This window comes from Schistocerca piceifrons, chromosome 3, assembly GCF_021461385.2.
Source record: "Schistocerca piceifrons isolate TAMUIC-IGC-003096 chromosome 3, iqSchPice1.1, whole genome shotgun sequence".
Lineage (NCBI taxonomy): Eukaryota > Metazoa > Arthropoda > Insecta > Orthoptera > Acrididae > Schistocerca > Schistocerca piceifrons.
The window spans coordinates 322,249,302-322,266,706 of record NC_060140.1 but is presented as its reverse complement, the minus strand read 5'-3'; the positions used below and the strand labels follow the sequence as shown (position 1 = coordinate 322,266,706).

The 17,405-nt window shown below is 37.1% G+C and overlaps 1 protein-coding gene across 4 annotated transcripts in view; it reads left to right on the top strand.

The window, feature by feature from the left end:
* Positions 1-16,532, top strand: part of LOC124787843 (C-terminal-binding protein) — a 202,787-nt gene extending 186,255 nt beyond the window's left edge. For 3 of the 4 annotated variants that reach the window (XM_047254790.1, XM_047254791.1, XM_047254792.1), the window contains exon 9: positions 12,761-16,532. In XM_047254790.1, coding sequence (XP_047110746.1) covers positions 12,761-12,826 — 66 coding nt within the window. In that variant the 3' untranslated portion in view covers positions 12,827-16,532. Of the gene's footprint in view, positions 1-11,294; positions 11,358-12,760 lie in introns of all 4 variants that reach the window. The other variant, XM_047254793.1, reaches the window with a different exon arrangement.
* Positions 16,533-17,405: the final 873 nt, after the last annotated feature.

Genomic DNA, 17,405 nt, shown 5'->3' with positions numbered 1-17,405 from the left:
TTCTCCATGACTTATAAATTGTATCCTGATTTTCTCTCGCTCCTAGATTTACTGATCCAGTACACAATGTCCTTCATAGTCACTTTCCTTAAAGCTCGTACCATGCTTCCGTGACTCCCTAATGCGCAGTTGGTGGCAATTGACGATGATACTTTTTCTTCAGGAAACGGAAACAATGTGTGAATCCCATCACGCAACCATTTTTAACACTTGGCTGTGAGGATGCATTATCTGTTGTCAAAGCAGCTTTGCATGGCAATCCCTTTGCTTTTAACACTTTAAGAGCCAAACCTGTAAAATTTACTGACCTACGATCGCGCAAAAATCACCAGACCCGTAAAATTTGTAATCATGCCTTGGCGGGGTTTATCAGACACAGAAATTGCGTATTTGATTAATGATAGCGGCACTCTGGATAATGTAGTGTGATTCTGACGATTCTGAATACAATGGTGTGTTTGAAGGTATGTGTTCCCGAATTTTCAACGGCATATCACTGCTCGTAATTGTGCAGTACACACATTTCTGCTGAACATGTCTTTTGTGAGATATATATGTAGTTACATATCATGTGATACTCCTTTTAGAGGGCAAGATCAACAATGGCTTGTCTTCAGATGCACACGAGAATAATGTTAAAGGAGTTATTTGAAATCCAGCAGCTGTGCCGTATCCAGAAGATGTTAAGTGGACTGAATTGGTCACCTATCGACCTCTGCCTGTCAACACTATATCCAGGCAGATTCTAGTGAATATTGATGACTCAAGTTCTGTACTGGATTCCAGTAAAGTGTTCCTAACTGACAGTGATGTAAAGGAACTCAAGATACAAATTTGTATGCATCACAGACAATCCAGAAGAAAAGAGGAGGAAATAACATGAAGTCTAATTCAGTTTTGAGTTCCTGGAAGCCAGTGACTAAAAGTGAGATGAGGTGTTTCTTGGGTATGCTTTTCCACATGAGTATTTCAAGAAAGCCAAAAATTGTGGACCACTGGGGCACTAATCCTGTTCCTATTTTAAACTTCTGTCCCCAAGTTATGAGTCGTTCGCGTTTTACTCAGATACTGTCGTGCTTGCACCTTGTTGACAATTCTAAATAGAAAAAACCAGGTGAAGGTGGATTTCACCAACTTTATAAAGTTTTACCTTATTATAAGAATTAGGAGGAGCGATGTATCTAGGCATATCGTGTCTCAGAAAAACTGACACTTGATGAAGGAATATGCCCATTTCGAGGTCGTGTGAGCTTCCGTGTTTACATGCAAAATAAGCCTCATAAGTATGGACTGAACGTTTATGCTGTTGCTGAAGCCAGTAGTGGTTCTGTTGTAAACTATGAAGTTTATGGTGGTAAGCATATTGTTGACAATTCATCATATGCTGTTGTATTGTGATTGTCGTCTGACGGTGGCTTGGTGAATAAAGGTGATACTGTGTATTTAGACTGATTTTATTCCCATCCAGCGCATTTTCAACGACTGGCTATCAAAGGTACTGGAGCTGTTGGTACTGTGAACAAATGTAGGAAAGGATTACTTAAAAGATTTAGTATCTACTAAGCTGAGAAAGGATAAAACGTCTTCTTGGTGTAAAGATAATGTATTAGCAATGAAGTGGAAGGATAAGAGGGATGTGTACACATTGTCTACAAGGCATAAGGCCACATTTGGTACGCATACTAAGAAAAATGGGTCGGTAGTAATGAAACCACTTCAGGTACTGGATTACAATCTGAATAAAATTGGAGTGGATATTGGAGACCAGCACCTGCAGTACAAGCCATTCCAGCACAGAACTGTGAAATGGTGGCGAAAATTATATTTCCATCTGCTGCTGATGGGTGTATCAAATGCTTTTGGCTATACAATGCAGTGCACAACAAGAAACTCGCAATAACATACTTCATAACAGTGCTTGCAGCTCAGCTTTTTGAAGATGATACATTTGAAGTCGCACAAAGGAAAGAAGGAACGAAGTCGTACAAAGGAATGGAGTGTAGGTCGGCTAACAAAGAGACATTTTTTGTAGCACATACCTCCAACTACGAAGAAATGTGCTGTTCGTGTGTGTCGTGTGCAGTTCCAGGAGCAAGAAAGAGGATGGCAAAACTTCTCGCAAAGAGACACGGTACGAATGTGAATGGTTTGGTGTTCCACTCTGCCTGGAACCTTGCTTCAAAATTTTCCACACTAAAAAACAATATGATTCTGTGTGAAATTTGTATGCAGTTATTGTAGACTGGCAGAAAGATGTTATGTAGTGCCACAATATTAGTTGAAAATAAATAACAACTGCATTCTCTTATCCGCATGACTTTTCTAAATTCTTAAAAACATCTATGTGATTTCTATACATCTATGTGATTTCTATAACTGTACCTTAAAGGTGAGAAGACAAGAAAAGAAGAGAATAGAAGCTTTCGAAATTTGGTGCTACATAAGAATGATGGAGATTAGAAGGGTAGATCACATAACTAATGAGGAGGTACTGAATAGAACTAGGGAGAAGAGAAATTTGTGGCACAACTTGAGTGAAAGAAGGGATCAGTTGGTAGGACATGTTCTGAGGCATCAAGGGATCACCAATTTAGTATTGGAGGGCAGCGTGGAGGGTAAAAATCGTAGAGGGAGACGAAGAGATGAATACACTAAGCAGATTCAGAAGGATGTAGGTTGCAGTAGGTACTGGGAAATGAAAAAGCTTGCACAATATTGTGTAGCATGGAGAGCCGCATGGACTGGAGACAACCACCACCACCTTAACGCTGTGCATTCCAAAGTAGTGTTCCAAAGTAGAAAAGTGGAGCTTCAGAATGTTACCAGATTTGCCACGATTGAAAAATTGCATTTGATGCAGTGATTTTTTAATATTGGCAAAATGCCTGGTTTCTAGGGGCGGGTACATAAAATAGGCCTGGTACAGAGAGTGTTAAAAACATCTTGCCCTCCAATATAAATGAGAGTTCAAAGGCCAGATCTTGAAGATTTCCTGGTACAACCAGACATTATTTTGACACATGTAGATAACCAGTAGAGCTGATAATAGACTTCCCAATCACAGCCAGTGTGTTTGTGTTGTGGTAGCCAGTTGCATTTTAGCTGCCATAACTGTGAGCAATTACTTACATTTTTTTTGTACCCAGGAGCAAGTATTTTTTTCATAAGAAGAAAGTGCTTTTCCTAACAACATTTTGAAATTTAAATCAGTTTTGTCGCTGTTGTGAGTTTGTTCACTACATTTTCTTTTTTTTTTTTTTTTAAACTCCATAGTAAATTTCTCAATGACCTCAGTTACCAGAGTTATTCTCCGCATGCATGAAGTTGACACTCTCCATATATCTTCTTCCATTTGCCAGGCAGTGCATACTAGTTACAAAAACTGTCAACTTCAGCCTGCAGCTGGTTTCTAAAAGAAAAGAAAGCAAGGCTTTCTTCAGCAAGAAGTGGCAAGAAATTTGAGGCCCCTGCTGTCTTCATTGTGTAAACCACATGAACAGCTTCTCACTTTTTCTTTGACAGCTTCTCACTTTTTCTTTGAGACTCTGACTTCTGTATAGTTTTTCGGTTAAGAGATTCTACGGTTCATTTCTTTCAAGACAACTGTTCCATTTGGAAGTTGGTTTCTTTGCCAGATGTCAAAAGTAACTTTCCCAACACCATATCAGGGAGCAAGATTTTCATTGTTCTTCTTTTGTCATGTTGTTGCAATGCTTCTAACTTAACATTCAAAGGCACAAATTTCCTTTTATTTGTTATAGCTCTCACTTTTAGAAGTTGTAAAATAAAACACAGTGAACAAAGAAAACAAAATATAACACCATACTTCACTGACAAGTGGCAAACCTAAAACACCACTTTCAACAAAATGTTTGCTTGTGTGAACAATTAAAGTCTAGGGGTAGCATATGCCTGGTTTCATTTACACAGACACAATGAAGGAAGTGAGTGGTTCAATAGGCTTGGATTCATGGGAAGCTTGTATTTCTGAGACTCAAAATATCAAAATTGTACTGTATTAAATTGGAAGCATACTACAGTGATACAAGCCACTTTCCAAATTACATTGAGGAATACGTGGACACACACTGGAGAATGTGTTTTTGTTGTTTCACAGGATACACATTTCCTCTTACTGCAGAGAAGTGGTCAACTTCATGTTCAGTTGTCGTATTAAGTCCAGATGGCATGTTCATTAAGTTCAGGTTAAACTTTTTATTCCATAGGTTGATGGCAAGGAGATAAAGGATGTTGAAGTTTATCAGTTTCATGTTCTGTGGTTCATTTGTATGACAAATCCATTCATACGTAAATAACGCTACATGCTAATCTTCCTCTTCTTGTTCTTGCACAATGCATATTTACAAGAAAATGCATGAAATTGTTCCTTCCTCTGCTCATATGTTGAATGTTACCATGATTGTCATGGATGTGGAAAAAGTAGAAAACGCGACATTTTCATTTAAGAGGTAATATTGAAGTTTTCACAAATGCGAAAATGTGCACAGGAGAATTCTGTTAATTTGTAGGCTATTGTAGCAGCATATTGTCAACAGAAAGTAGTAGAAAATTCATTACATTGCTGTAACAAAGATGCATAGAACTCTCATTGTATGTAACAATCATTTTATTTGTTATAAATAATACATACATTAATACACAATGGTGAAGGAAATGACCAACAATAAATCCCTTAAGCTCTTCTTCCAGAGTTCACTCTACAAATAATTTCTATTCCAATTTTTTGGACTGTTAAACTTTAGCTTGGCTTGATGAGTTACCCAAACGTGATCCAGTAGGACATCAAGGGAGGGCCATAAATGAACTAAGCCAGCCTTTTTTTATTTTTTTATAACATCTATATGTAACTATTCCATTGTGAATAAAGATTTGTTTAGGTGTCCTGCAGTACTGTCGTAAGCTCCTCACGAATTTATCATCAAGTTGAAATCTTAAAAATGATATTCTGTAATCTCTTTTACTTGCTTGTCTGCGTATTGCGTACATACACGGGAAGGAAACATCTTCAGTGTTCTGAACTGCATATGGTGTGACTCTTCAGGGATAAACATGTACATGAATAATTTCTTAACTGCTCTTTCTACACTATACTTGGTTTGATTGTTGTTGCAATATTTGTACCAACTGCAAACAAAACTAATTTGGCACGTGATAATGTTACTAATGAAATTTTAATATAGCGAGAAAAAGTAAGGGCTTTACAATGAAGCCTTCTGTGATCACATGCATTTAGTATCCAGTTCGACGACTGACGACTTAATAGAGCACTTGTCTCTATTGACAGCCTTTGTTTCCATTCAGGGATAAGATCAGCATTACCTTTTGTAATTTTATGATACAGCATAATACTTTAAATTTTCGTAAAAGGATGATGTGATTTACATAGATAACATAATATACCATTAGCCCGTAGTTTATTGTCTGATGTGAATTGCATACATTCTTGTTGTATGTGTGCATACCCTTCTCAGTATAGGAAATACAAATACTGATCTCCCCCCCCCCCCCCCCCCCCTGCACTATATATTATTTGTGGTTGGATTGTTAAAAAGCTCGTGTGTATTGCCAATTCTCAAACTTTGTGCAACCATCAAATGCCCGGGAAGGGAGTTTTAAAATCTAGTCAGGGAGACCATTGGTGCAAGGTTGCTTAATCTTTCAGTTGCATAACACTGTTGAAAACTTTTCCATTTGAAGTTCCATAGTGGAACTGTTCATTAATTGTAGGTGTGGACAACACCTGGGATTCGGCTATCGTACATAGTAGGAATAGCACTGTTGAAACTTGCGTGTCACAATATTTTGAATGCACTATTCACTCTTTCTTCTGTATTAGAATGTGTAGTAGCTCATTTTTTTCAAGTGCTTTGGACTTCATGCAGCTTTTACTTTTTGAAGTTACACCTAATTTATATGAAAGAATATGTGAGGGGTTAATGGCAGGTAAGTTAGTATGTTGTAATAAAACTTGAATGTCTGCAACAGCAACCCATTGTTAAAATATAAATTTTTAGCATGTCTGCTGAGAAAGTAGAGTAGCTCACATTAGTTAATACATATTTCTACAAGGTTCTAATGTTTAATGACGTGAAACACTTGTATGGCAAGTATATATGTTCTGTGTTATAAGACTTTCTACTCATATTTGGCATTTTAGGAGCGTCTTAGACAAGTGGAGTGCAGGATATTATACAGTGAAACATTCCTGGAAATTGGTTGTTCGCTGTTAGTACATAATGGAGATGAATAGGTGGTGTCAGTACATATACCCATTATATTTCCTCCATCATTGATTGATTGTCCTGCATTTCGTTTGTGTGTGTGTGTGTGTGTGTGTGTGTGTGTGTGTGTGTGTGTGTGTGTGTACTAGACGACTGTTATAACAGTAAATGCATAGTGTCTTATTATTTTGAAATCTTAAACTTTGAGGGGAAGTAAGTTTTTCCACCTTGTTGGAATCTTGTATTTCTCAATTAGACCATCCCTGTTTTAAAATATTGACAGAATAGTTGGTAAAGGTAAGAAATGTACTGGGTCATTAGTTGGGGTGCTTTGGAAGAAATGTTGATATACTGGCAATTGCCGTTGCAGGCGCAACTCAATCTAAGGTTCTGATTCAGTGTCCCGCAGGTATGAGCTGGGTTCGTATTGATTCAGTAGTAATTAATGGGGCACTATACAGTATTCACCAGTTAAATAAATAAATAAAAGTATGTTGACTTCATCCATACATTATTCTAAACCATTAATCTCATTACCCACACATGCTTTCCTGCAACTGAAATATTGTATGGCAGGAAACTGAAGTCTGTAGCAGCTTTCATGGACAAACTGTTTGATTACCTATGAATCTTTTAGTTTACTTTATATTCATAGTACAATGTGTACAGTACCACTGGTACTTTCCAAGGCACATCACTCTGATAATGAACTCCTCATTCACAAAGGTGTCACCTCATATTCTGGTTTGCCAGTTTGGATAGAGTTAAATAGACATTAGTTGGCAAGTAGTGACCAATTCTGTTACATCCTCCATCCGAACCTGTATCCTGCCCCTGTCCCCTCCCTCCCCTGCCCACAACTTCTCGCCTCACAACATAAAAGATGTTACAAATAATTGAACATGCCACTCCTAACATTGCTTTCATTTATTGAAATGCAATAAGGTGCGGGCAATTTAATATTCCACAAGTCATGCATTTAAAAATGTCATCTTGATTATTCATGTTTTGCTAGCTATTATTATTTAAATATAGCATAATCAGTTGTAAGCAATTTGAAAAGCAATCATTCAGAAATGAATATTAAAATTACTGTTGTGCTTCCCTGCGTAAAGGTTTTGAATACATGGTTGACTGTTAACTCTTTTGATGTTTTGTTACTCTTAAACTCAAATAAATCAATGTTGTTTAGTTTAAATCTCTGTTTTGTGCATCAGTGACTATAAAATCAACACTTCCCTCAAGAAAAGAAATTTTAAGTGAAATATTGTGTCTGACCACAACATTATAAACCCAACAGTATGTGGAAATGTGCAGATTGTTAGGCCATTGATCAGTTTTCTGTAGATGACAAAATAGATAATTCCAGCTGCCCATACACAATAGACATTGCCTGTAGATTAAATGAGATGATAGTGAGCTTAGAGAAAATGTTTCATGACGTCAACATGTCTGAGTTGGTATTCGACATATTTCATATCTCTCTCTCTCTCTCTCTCTCTCTCTCTCTCTCTCTCTCTCTCTCTCTCTCTCTCTGTGTGTGTGTGTGTGTGTGTGTGTGTGTGTGTGTGTGTGTGTGTGTGTGTGTTTTTACACAACACCACAGACACATTGGCATTCACAAATTTTAATGCACAGTTCCGAAAGAGTAGTGTTTGCCATTTACGTCACATGTAGAAGGGTTCAGAAAAATGTACACACACTGTGATATTCAATATTACTAGAACAAAATGAGATGCTGTTAAAATTCTTGCATGGGGAGGTTATTTTTTGTGTTAAGAGACCCCCATTAGCAACCAAACAATGTCGATGCCACTGTACTGTTGAGTGAACTATCGTTGCCAGCGTCATTGCTGTACAGGATGCCTTGATGGTTTCTTGTAGCTTGTTCAGTGTAGCTGGCTGTTGTTGATAGACTTTATTTTCTAATTTAAACTAATTTAATTTTTCAAGCTGCCACATGTTAGAAGTCAAGAGGTGTAAGGTCTGGAGACCGTGGTCGGTACTCAACAGCTCCTGTTAGGCATACCCATTGTCCAGGTAGCTTTTCATCCAAGCAGGCTGTGACATCTCTGTGGTCGTGAGGCAGAGTGCCATCTGTTTTTTAAGCAAAGTCTTTCATTTCCAAACACCTCTCGGATGACAGGAAAAATCGCCGTTCGCAGCATATGAAGATACACCTCGCCAGTTACAGTACCTTCAACAGAGCATGGGCCTGTCAAGCCACGTTATGGCAGACGACACAACACATTAACACCCAGTAGATTAACATGTTTGTTCATGCAAGTGTGAGGATTTTTAGGAGCCCAGTCCTCATAGTTGTGGAAGTTTACAGTTTGAATTGTGCTTTGTCAGGCCAGATAACAGTCCCTGCAAACCATTCATCCTCACGAAACATGCCTTAAAATTTCTCTCCATCCTTCGATCCAGCTCATCCTCATTCATAGCATGCAGTGATCTTGGAATGTTCACTTCCCACTTTTCAGCCTTCAGAATTCGTCGTATGCTCGTTCGGCTTACCGTGCTTTCTTGTCAGCCCTGCTTCATACATTTTTTAGGTAGCCTAGTGAAATGTTTCAACACAGCTGTGCTGGAAGCTAGACTGACATTTTTTTATCGGTCAGACCTTTATTTATCTACATCTGGAACAGTACCATTGGCTTCAAATTTATACCAATTATGATATATTGTTCTACATGACATGTTCATGGTTTAGTTCCATACACATTACACCACTGCCATTATACCTTCATCATGTTTTTGTATTTCCAGTACCATTTCAATATGGCCTTACGTTGCTCAAATGACAGTATTACTGTATTCATTAATGCGCTGTTATCTGCTGGAAAACGAACACTCAGATGTGTTGAGAAGACAATAGGCTACGCTACCAAGCAAAACTGCAGCAATGTATCGCTTTGTTCCAAAGATATCAACTATCAGAGAGTGTCTGCACTTTTCTGGACCCCTCTATATGTTATTGTGACCCATCTGTGGGGTGGGGGGATCTTGGAAAATGTGAACTACCTCCTCTGGACTAATCAGTCGCTAGCATGATATGGAGAACATAAAGGATTTATGATTGAAACTTAAAAAATGCTTTCTCTTTTACTGCAACTTACTGCTTCTTTCATTGTCCTTTTAGGCTAGGTTGACATTCGAAAGTTCCAAATCGGAAACCATTCTGGTGAGGGTCAGTTATTTTAGAATAGTGGGTTAGAGTGTTAAACGATGTCACAGGTAGGCCTGTTACTGTCAGAACATCGGTGCAGTGAAATTTGCCTTTTCCAATCTCCGCAACATTCAGTCTATAGGCATACAATTGCTATGGGAGTCGAACCACATCATTAGGAGGATTTTTCAAACAGAATAGTAGTTCCACCATCCGTACAAAATAGTGAGAACGCAAGAACTCAGTGAAAGATATTGGGCCAGTCGCACAGCTCGTTGTGAGACTATCATAGAAGTCATTTCAACTGACAGCAGTCTGCTGGCTAGTGGTAAAGCACACTTTTATCTGTCAGGCTATGCCAGTAAACAAAATTTTCGGTACTAGACCACAACCAATCCTCTCTACCACAGCGATCATGTTAGTGTTTGGTGTGCTATCACTGGTTTCAGAATTGTAGGCTCATACTTCTAAGAAGACAGAACTGTGATGGTAACATCTGATTGTTCCATACAACTGCTACGCATCTTCCTGCAGCAGACTCTCGTTGACCTAGAGAATCCTACTGTGTGATTAAAACAAGATGGTTCTGCTGCACACCCAATCAAGGCATTCATAGGCCTCCTAGGTGATGATGTTCAGTTGGCAACCCATTCCCCCAATCTTCACTCCTGTTCTTTCTGTGGGGATACTTCAAGGTGCATGTCTTGTCGTAAGCTGTGAACCCCACATGACCTGGAAGCTGCCATCCATCATGAAATTGGGGCAGCATCACAAGACATGACCAAGAGGGTCATGCTGAACTTACAAAGTGACTTCAAATGTGCGTAGAAAAGGAGGGTCATTGTCTGGATGATAAGATTTTCGAAGGTTAGTGTGTATGTGATGTAAATGATAGACACTACCCTTTCAAATTGTGCATTAAATTTGTGAATGTCGTTTTGCATTTTTGTGTTATCTATGTTTGAAAGTTCTGGAATTATTTCTACTACACCCTGTATGTCAAGGCACTATTTACTACCGAAATGGAAAATAAAACTTGTGTATTAAATAATAAAGTTTGAATGCTACACAGCTTATCCTCCCACAACTTCTTAAACATTGTCAACTTCACAAAATATAAACTCCTTGGCTCTACTACTTACGGCAGCACAGCATGTAATACTCCTTGCTGTTTCAGTGATAATTCTTCTTGGGTGGAGGACATTTCAAGGGTTAAATATGTAAATTTCATACTCCATCTGATTGTCGTAACGTGGCAGAACTGTATATATACACTTCATAATTTGTCTGTAAAAAGTGTCTTTGAGTATTATGCAAGAAACCTAACAATGCTTTACCAATACAGCAGTAATATCATACAAATCTTTTTATGCTTTTATTTCCTAGGCGTGTGTGCGCCCCCCCCCCCCCCACACACACACACACACACACACACACCTGCTGACAAAATTATCAGTATTTTAGGTTTTTCTATCAATTGAAAACAGTAAAATGTTGTTCATTGAGGTAGGCGCAGTTGTGAGGAAGGTAATTAGTTCCTCAGTCGTTGGAACCATTAAGTATTTTCCATAAGTAGGATATCTTTCATTTTGTAGCAGTTCTCATATGAAATTTATGTTAATAACTCTATCCATCATCATAGTTTCGCATATATGCAACTAAACGTAATTCTTCACTGCCTTATTTCATAACATAGATACCATACTGACCAGTTGTGTGGCAACTATCTACCACATATCTTGGCTTTTATTAATACTGGAGTGTTGTAATGGGATTAAGAGCCTTAACTTTGCCAAATTGTATGCAAATCAGAAATATCTGACAAAATTATCTGGCCAAACCATCTCCCATGAAATTGAAGCAAGTTTCTCCATTTACAGTTCCATCAAAAAAATGAGGACCGATGATAACGTAACAAATCGCTTCCCACAAGCACACTCTTGGTAAGTTGAAACCATTTTTGATTGTCACATGGGGGTCTCCTCACACCAGTGTACTTGATTTTAGTTTTATGTGGCTGTGGGGTTTAAGTACTGAGGTATGGGGAATGGGAATTAACTTGGAAAGAAAGGGGTTCCTCAATAAATTTCTTTAGCACCTTTGATAGTGACTGTGGAGTCTTAACCTTTAGATGGCTGTTCTTGTGATAGTGTCAATTGTGTTTTGATACTTGAGTAGAATGTTTGCTCTTTGTTTTCATCCACACATGTATCATGTCCTTCTCTCCATTCAAAACTTGTGTGTCTCAATTTATTGAAACCACACATCATGAAGATTTCAGAGTTCTGGGAATAGTTGGTAATGGTTTACACTTTTTTCTCTACCAGCTCTGATGTCATTGCCCTGAAGGCAGTACAGTGTGTGACTAACAATTGCATTGAAAACAGTGGGTTTCAGAATAAATGGTGGTGCTGTCATAAAATTGGTTAAGTCGTACATTGTTCTTCAAACACACATCACTACATATAGCTTTATATACACTTACATACAAAACTTAATGTTTGAACTTGATATGTTTTAATGTATCTTTTTCCTGATGTATTACATGTGTTCTGATAGTGAAGTGCACTATTAACAGTAGGGAATGGGGCGGTACCACATTGCATGGAAACAAAATTGTATTTCAGTGCATTGTTGATACATTATCATGTATTTTGTTGTTCGTCATGTTTCTTAATAATAATAATAATAATAATAATAATAATAATAATAATAATAATAGTATCGTACCTGTATCAGTTTTTCTCTTCCATTAGCCCGCAGGCATACAAGTGAAAGTCAGTTGGATATGATTGTTTTATTGTTCATGCCGAAAGAATTCTGATTCTACACATAGTAGTTGTCAGTAGTTTTGCTTTTACGAAATGAGTGCTGTAAGACAAGACTTTTCATGCACATTTTGATCCAGATTTGTTTCCTGTCAAGTTTTAGTTATTCCAAAAGCTTTTTTTTTAAAATCCATCTAAACTTCAACAGAGACTAACTGTTCCAGACAGATAAATTTCAAATGGGGATGTCATTAAGGAATAGATATTGCTACTTGGCTTCATATATGATAATTTGAGAATATTATATACCCAGAGACTGGGGAACTAAAAGATAGATTCAGCTGAGAGCCTGCTTTTCTGTTTGCATAATGGGAGATAATGTTAAGATGTACATCTAAAATTTGTGTGTGTGTGTGTGTGTGTGTGTGTGTGTGTGTGTGTGTGTGTTCCGAATGTTAGGGCACACACAAGATTTAATGCATTTGAAATATAAAGTGTTACATAATTACTTGTTATATTTGTGTTATTTTTTCTTGACTCAGCACTTGTTGTTCAGTGAATTCACTTTTTCTTTCCAGCCTCTGAATACACCAGACCCATCTAACCACCATTCGCAGAAGCCAGAGCCGTCAGAAGTGCATTAACAGGGTACACCCTGAAAATGCTCCCACAGGCCCAGCAAAGGAGAAACTTATCCTGCGAGGAGGAAAAAATTCATGTCTTTGTTGATTTTTGTAATTGAATGTTTAAGGAAAAACCAGAAGTTAACGATTTTTCCCATCTCCTGCACAATATCGCCTTCAGAAGAATGAAGAGTTTACAGGAGCCATATTAACATTCACATCTTCACATCTTCATATCTACTGGTGATACAGCATGTTCTTTATTCTGAGTGTGTGTGAGTGGAAGAAACTGGTGAACCAAAAGTGGCCAGACTTTTGATCTGTGACTTGTAGGAAAGGGTTGAATGTTAGACATACAGATGTAGCCCTGGTGTTCCTCCATTTTCTGCTACCTGGGTGTTCCAGCACTGGAAAACTTAAATAAGTTCGCATTTTCTACATAAGGAATACAACACAGTATTGTTTCTGCAGTTTCAGATATTAAATCTGTAAATCATTCTAATTGTTTGTCGTGTTTGGACAGTGCAATTTGATATATGTACAAATTGCGATGTCTGTGTTGGACAGTGATAAAGAGGGATTCTGACACATCACTTAGTGTAAAATTAAGATGAGAAGTTCTCTGAGAAATAGTAGTAAGAGTGATAAGATAGAAATAATTGATTTTTATTGTAATAATTCAGTTTTAGTTCTAAATGAACAACATTCATTTTGAGGAGGCACATTTTTTAATGATTTGAAGAAATTGTTCTTGAGATGCTCCACTTCATCTACTTTCTGTTAAATAAGAATGAAGACATGCTTATTCAGCATTGCCTCCATGAAGCATTATTATCGAAGACAGATGCAGTAGCATGGCAATTGGAACCAAAAGTGTAAAGATTTTCTCATGTATGTATAGTTTCTGCATTTATATTTGCAAATGTACATTTTGTTCTTCTCACATTTGTGTTGTCAGGTGATAAAACGATGCATCTGTTTTTGATAACTGTTCACACATCAGCTGCTGTTGAGTAAAAGGCAACACTATACTTCTCATGGTTTCAGTGTTCGAGTGTTTATAAAAAATAGTCTAGGTCTCTCAATAATGTTTGTTAAATACTTTTGACGAATTCTGTGGTGTAGAGAACCAAATTTATTACCAAAATGCTGAAATAAGGATTTTATTGCATGTGGAAACTGTGCAATACTGCTTTTGTTCATTTGGATATTGGTAAAAAGTACATGAATTTTTAGAATACAGTTTTTTTTGTTTTGTTTTAAGATAGATCAGTTGTGAATCATATTAAACCATTTCTGAAACCCCACATTTAAAAGTTGTGCATGTGTATACTGTGAAAAGTTCAAAAGTGCTGTTTAGTTCCAATTTGTGAAATTTCCAGATTTTGAATAGTGCCACTTAAGTATTGAAGAGTTGTCACTAAATGAGCTGTCATTTGTTTTTGTAGCAATCATAAAAAGTAAATATCAGTCGAATGAAATAACTCTTCAGATAAAATTCATTTCAATCTAATTTTAGTGCCCAAGTAGTAATAAATATGGGGTTTCACAACTGTAGCAATTTTAGTGACATTTTTGTATCACTTATATGCCCAAATATAATTAACTTTATTTCTAAATCTTAAGGTTGTTTTTTTAATCATTGGTCCCAATTTTTGTTGTTGTTGTCCTGTTTACAGTGTTGCTAACTTACATTTGTCTGCCTGTTGAAAACATTGTGACCTTGAGTTTTTGCAACACAAATTGTATGTCACTTGTTACACTGTAGGCATACACTTAGAACTGGGGAAAGAGAACTTTTGTGAGCTATAAGAAATTGCTTACAAATCGAGAGATGAAGAAATTAATGACACTTCTCCGTACTTGTTACTCATCTTTTACCAACAGTTGTAGATACTGTTAAATACTATTCTCAGTTAAAAGATAGTCCACTCTGCAATGCCCAAAATTTTAGAAAATTAAAAACACCTGGGCCTAATTATTTCAAACTGCCATGTCACAGCACTTGTTAAATAAAAAATTAGAACATCAGATTATATTCATTGAGTTCACTTCAGCAAGCAACAAACCACTGTCAGCTTCAATTATCATTATTGTTTTTTTAATGTGATGTGTGGCACTAGTTGATAATGTCAGATACTCAAGTACTGCTATCTAGAATCTATTTTTTAAGTAGTGCTGTGAACAGTTGACGTCTTCCTATTTCCGCTGCCTTTACCAGGGCACATCTGTCATGTAATTAACATTCAGGATAAAATATGCAATTTGTCAGACAATTTGGGAAGTAATTTTGTAGAGCGGCATTATTTGGTTGTCAGGAGGAGGCAACGTAAAGCGTGAAAGCTGCCAGTGTATATCAGACTTTGTTTGCCGAATAAATAAGTAATTATGAAGTGACTTAAGAAAGATTTCAAAACTTCGTACCATCTGTGAGCACTATTTTCAGTGCTGTGGGTTTCTTTTACAAAAATGATCATGTTTGGCTGGGTAATGAAGAACTGTCTTTGAAAAGTAAGACAGAAAATCATTTGAACTGGTTACTTTCAACTTTGTTGAATTCTTTGGTTCCTACTACAAACAGGCATTGTGCTAAAAGAAGATTCTTGCTTCCGAATATTCTGGCAGTGGAAAAAGTGCATTAAATCTGTGAGGCTATAGGGAAATTTTAGTTACTTCTGTTCTCTAGATATTACTTCAATCAAGTAATATTTGAGTTTTAACAATGGATAATATTAGTGCATCGTGCATTGTTGCTTTGCTGTATTCCACATGTTACAACTTTGTTATATAACATACTTTCTTAAATTCAAGGAATGGCTATGTTGGTATTTGCTCATTACAGAGAGGTGCAACTTCAAAAAGGGAACCTCTAGTTCTGTCATGACTCCATGTCCAGTATAGTTAAGTGATAAACAATCTGCAAAAGGTGATGTCTCAGCCAGTTAAGTATCATGTAATTTTTAGGTTGAAATCTTTTTTTGTGGCATTGCTGAGAGTTCCAGCGACAATTGATGTTTGCTGTACTGCATATTGTAGTATAGTTATTAGTGTTGTACAGGCACTGATGGAGCAAGTGGGAAAACTGTAACAACCTTGTCATAAAATGGGAGAAACAGTAAGCTGAACATTTCAGGTGAAGCTGCTGCTGTTCCAAGATATTTTTTATAATGATGTTTTGCTGTTCATTTGCATTGTTAGAATGTTCAAATTTTAAATTTTTGAACTATGATTGTGCCAAGTTAAGAAATAGATGATAAAACATATCGGCTTGGTCTCATTCCACTAGTTAAAGTTTTTGAAGGAGTGCATCATAAAATATAATTATTATGAAACATCACTTTCAGGTATGTGTGTGTGTGTTTGGAGTGGTTTTTCTGCTGATAAACATCACAAATTCAAGGACTTGATGCAGTATGTAATGGACATTTCATGTAAGCCATTGTGTAGTAATTTGGTGGGTCAATCCGTATTGGATGATGCAGTGAAGTAATACAAATCAGTAGCTTCCTCTAAGAAGTTCAACTGCTCTGTATTCATGTATTGAAATTATCTTGTCATGATCTCTAGTGAAATGCTAGTGTATTTTGTTTCTTGTAGTGTTAAGTGAAGGAATTTCACCACGTTTGGAAAATAAAGTATTATTCACCATGGCACACAATTTCTGAAATGCCAGTGTACTGGCCTTTTCAATGGACAGGTGTATTAAAAGATGAAGCATTGGTACAAACTGTGCAGTTATTTTTGTTCACCTATTTTTGAACTACATAACAGTTAAATCACTGAACTTACTACCTCATTTCCTATAAAACCTCTCCTCACACAATAAACTTCTTTGAAAACTCACATGATTGACTTTTTGGTAGCCTGTTTTCTTATGTAATAGCAATATAAAGGGCGCTTTAAAAAATGCGTCCTTACAATGTATTGGTAAAAACTAGATGAAATGTTGTAATATACCTAGGAACCCATTCCTGTTGAGATGAGGTCCAGTCTATCCTCAGGGCCCATCTGTCCTCTCTTTCCCATCTGATTGTTACATAGTAGATACTGTAGATCGTGCTGCATGTGGTTACACACATTCAGACACATCTTCCAACCCTTCTTCGCAGTGAGGTATACCCTCTTCGAAATACATCTGGCTCAATTTGGAGTGCATCACATGCACTGGCCTCACACTCTTGTAACATAGGTTGGTCATGCAACAATGCCTTTAATTGCCCACCATAGCAGAAATCCAGTGGATTCAGGTCTGGTGAATGGGGAGGCCATGAGCTGGACCACGTCACCCATGAAACTGTGCGGTAGGTACTGTCACTCGTGGCCCATCATGCATAAACGACAGTCATTGCCTTTATGCCATTGTAACAGTCTCAAATATTGTAGGTAATTTGTTGCAAAGAAATTAAACGGTCTGTAATACCAAAAATGAAACAGCAATAATCGAAGTCAGTCATTGGTCAGAAATGTGTAAACAGCATTTCCATTCTTATGCATACAGAGAACAACAAGCATTTTACATTTTTTTTCCTTGCCCTAAATCTTTCATAGAAACATTTTATGGGGTCAGTATATGTAAAATACTTAAACAGCAGCAGTAACA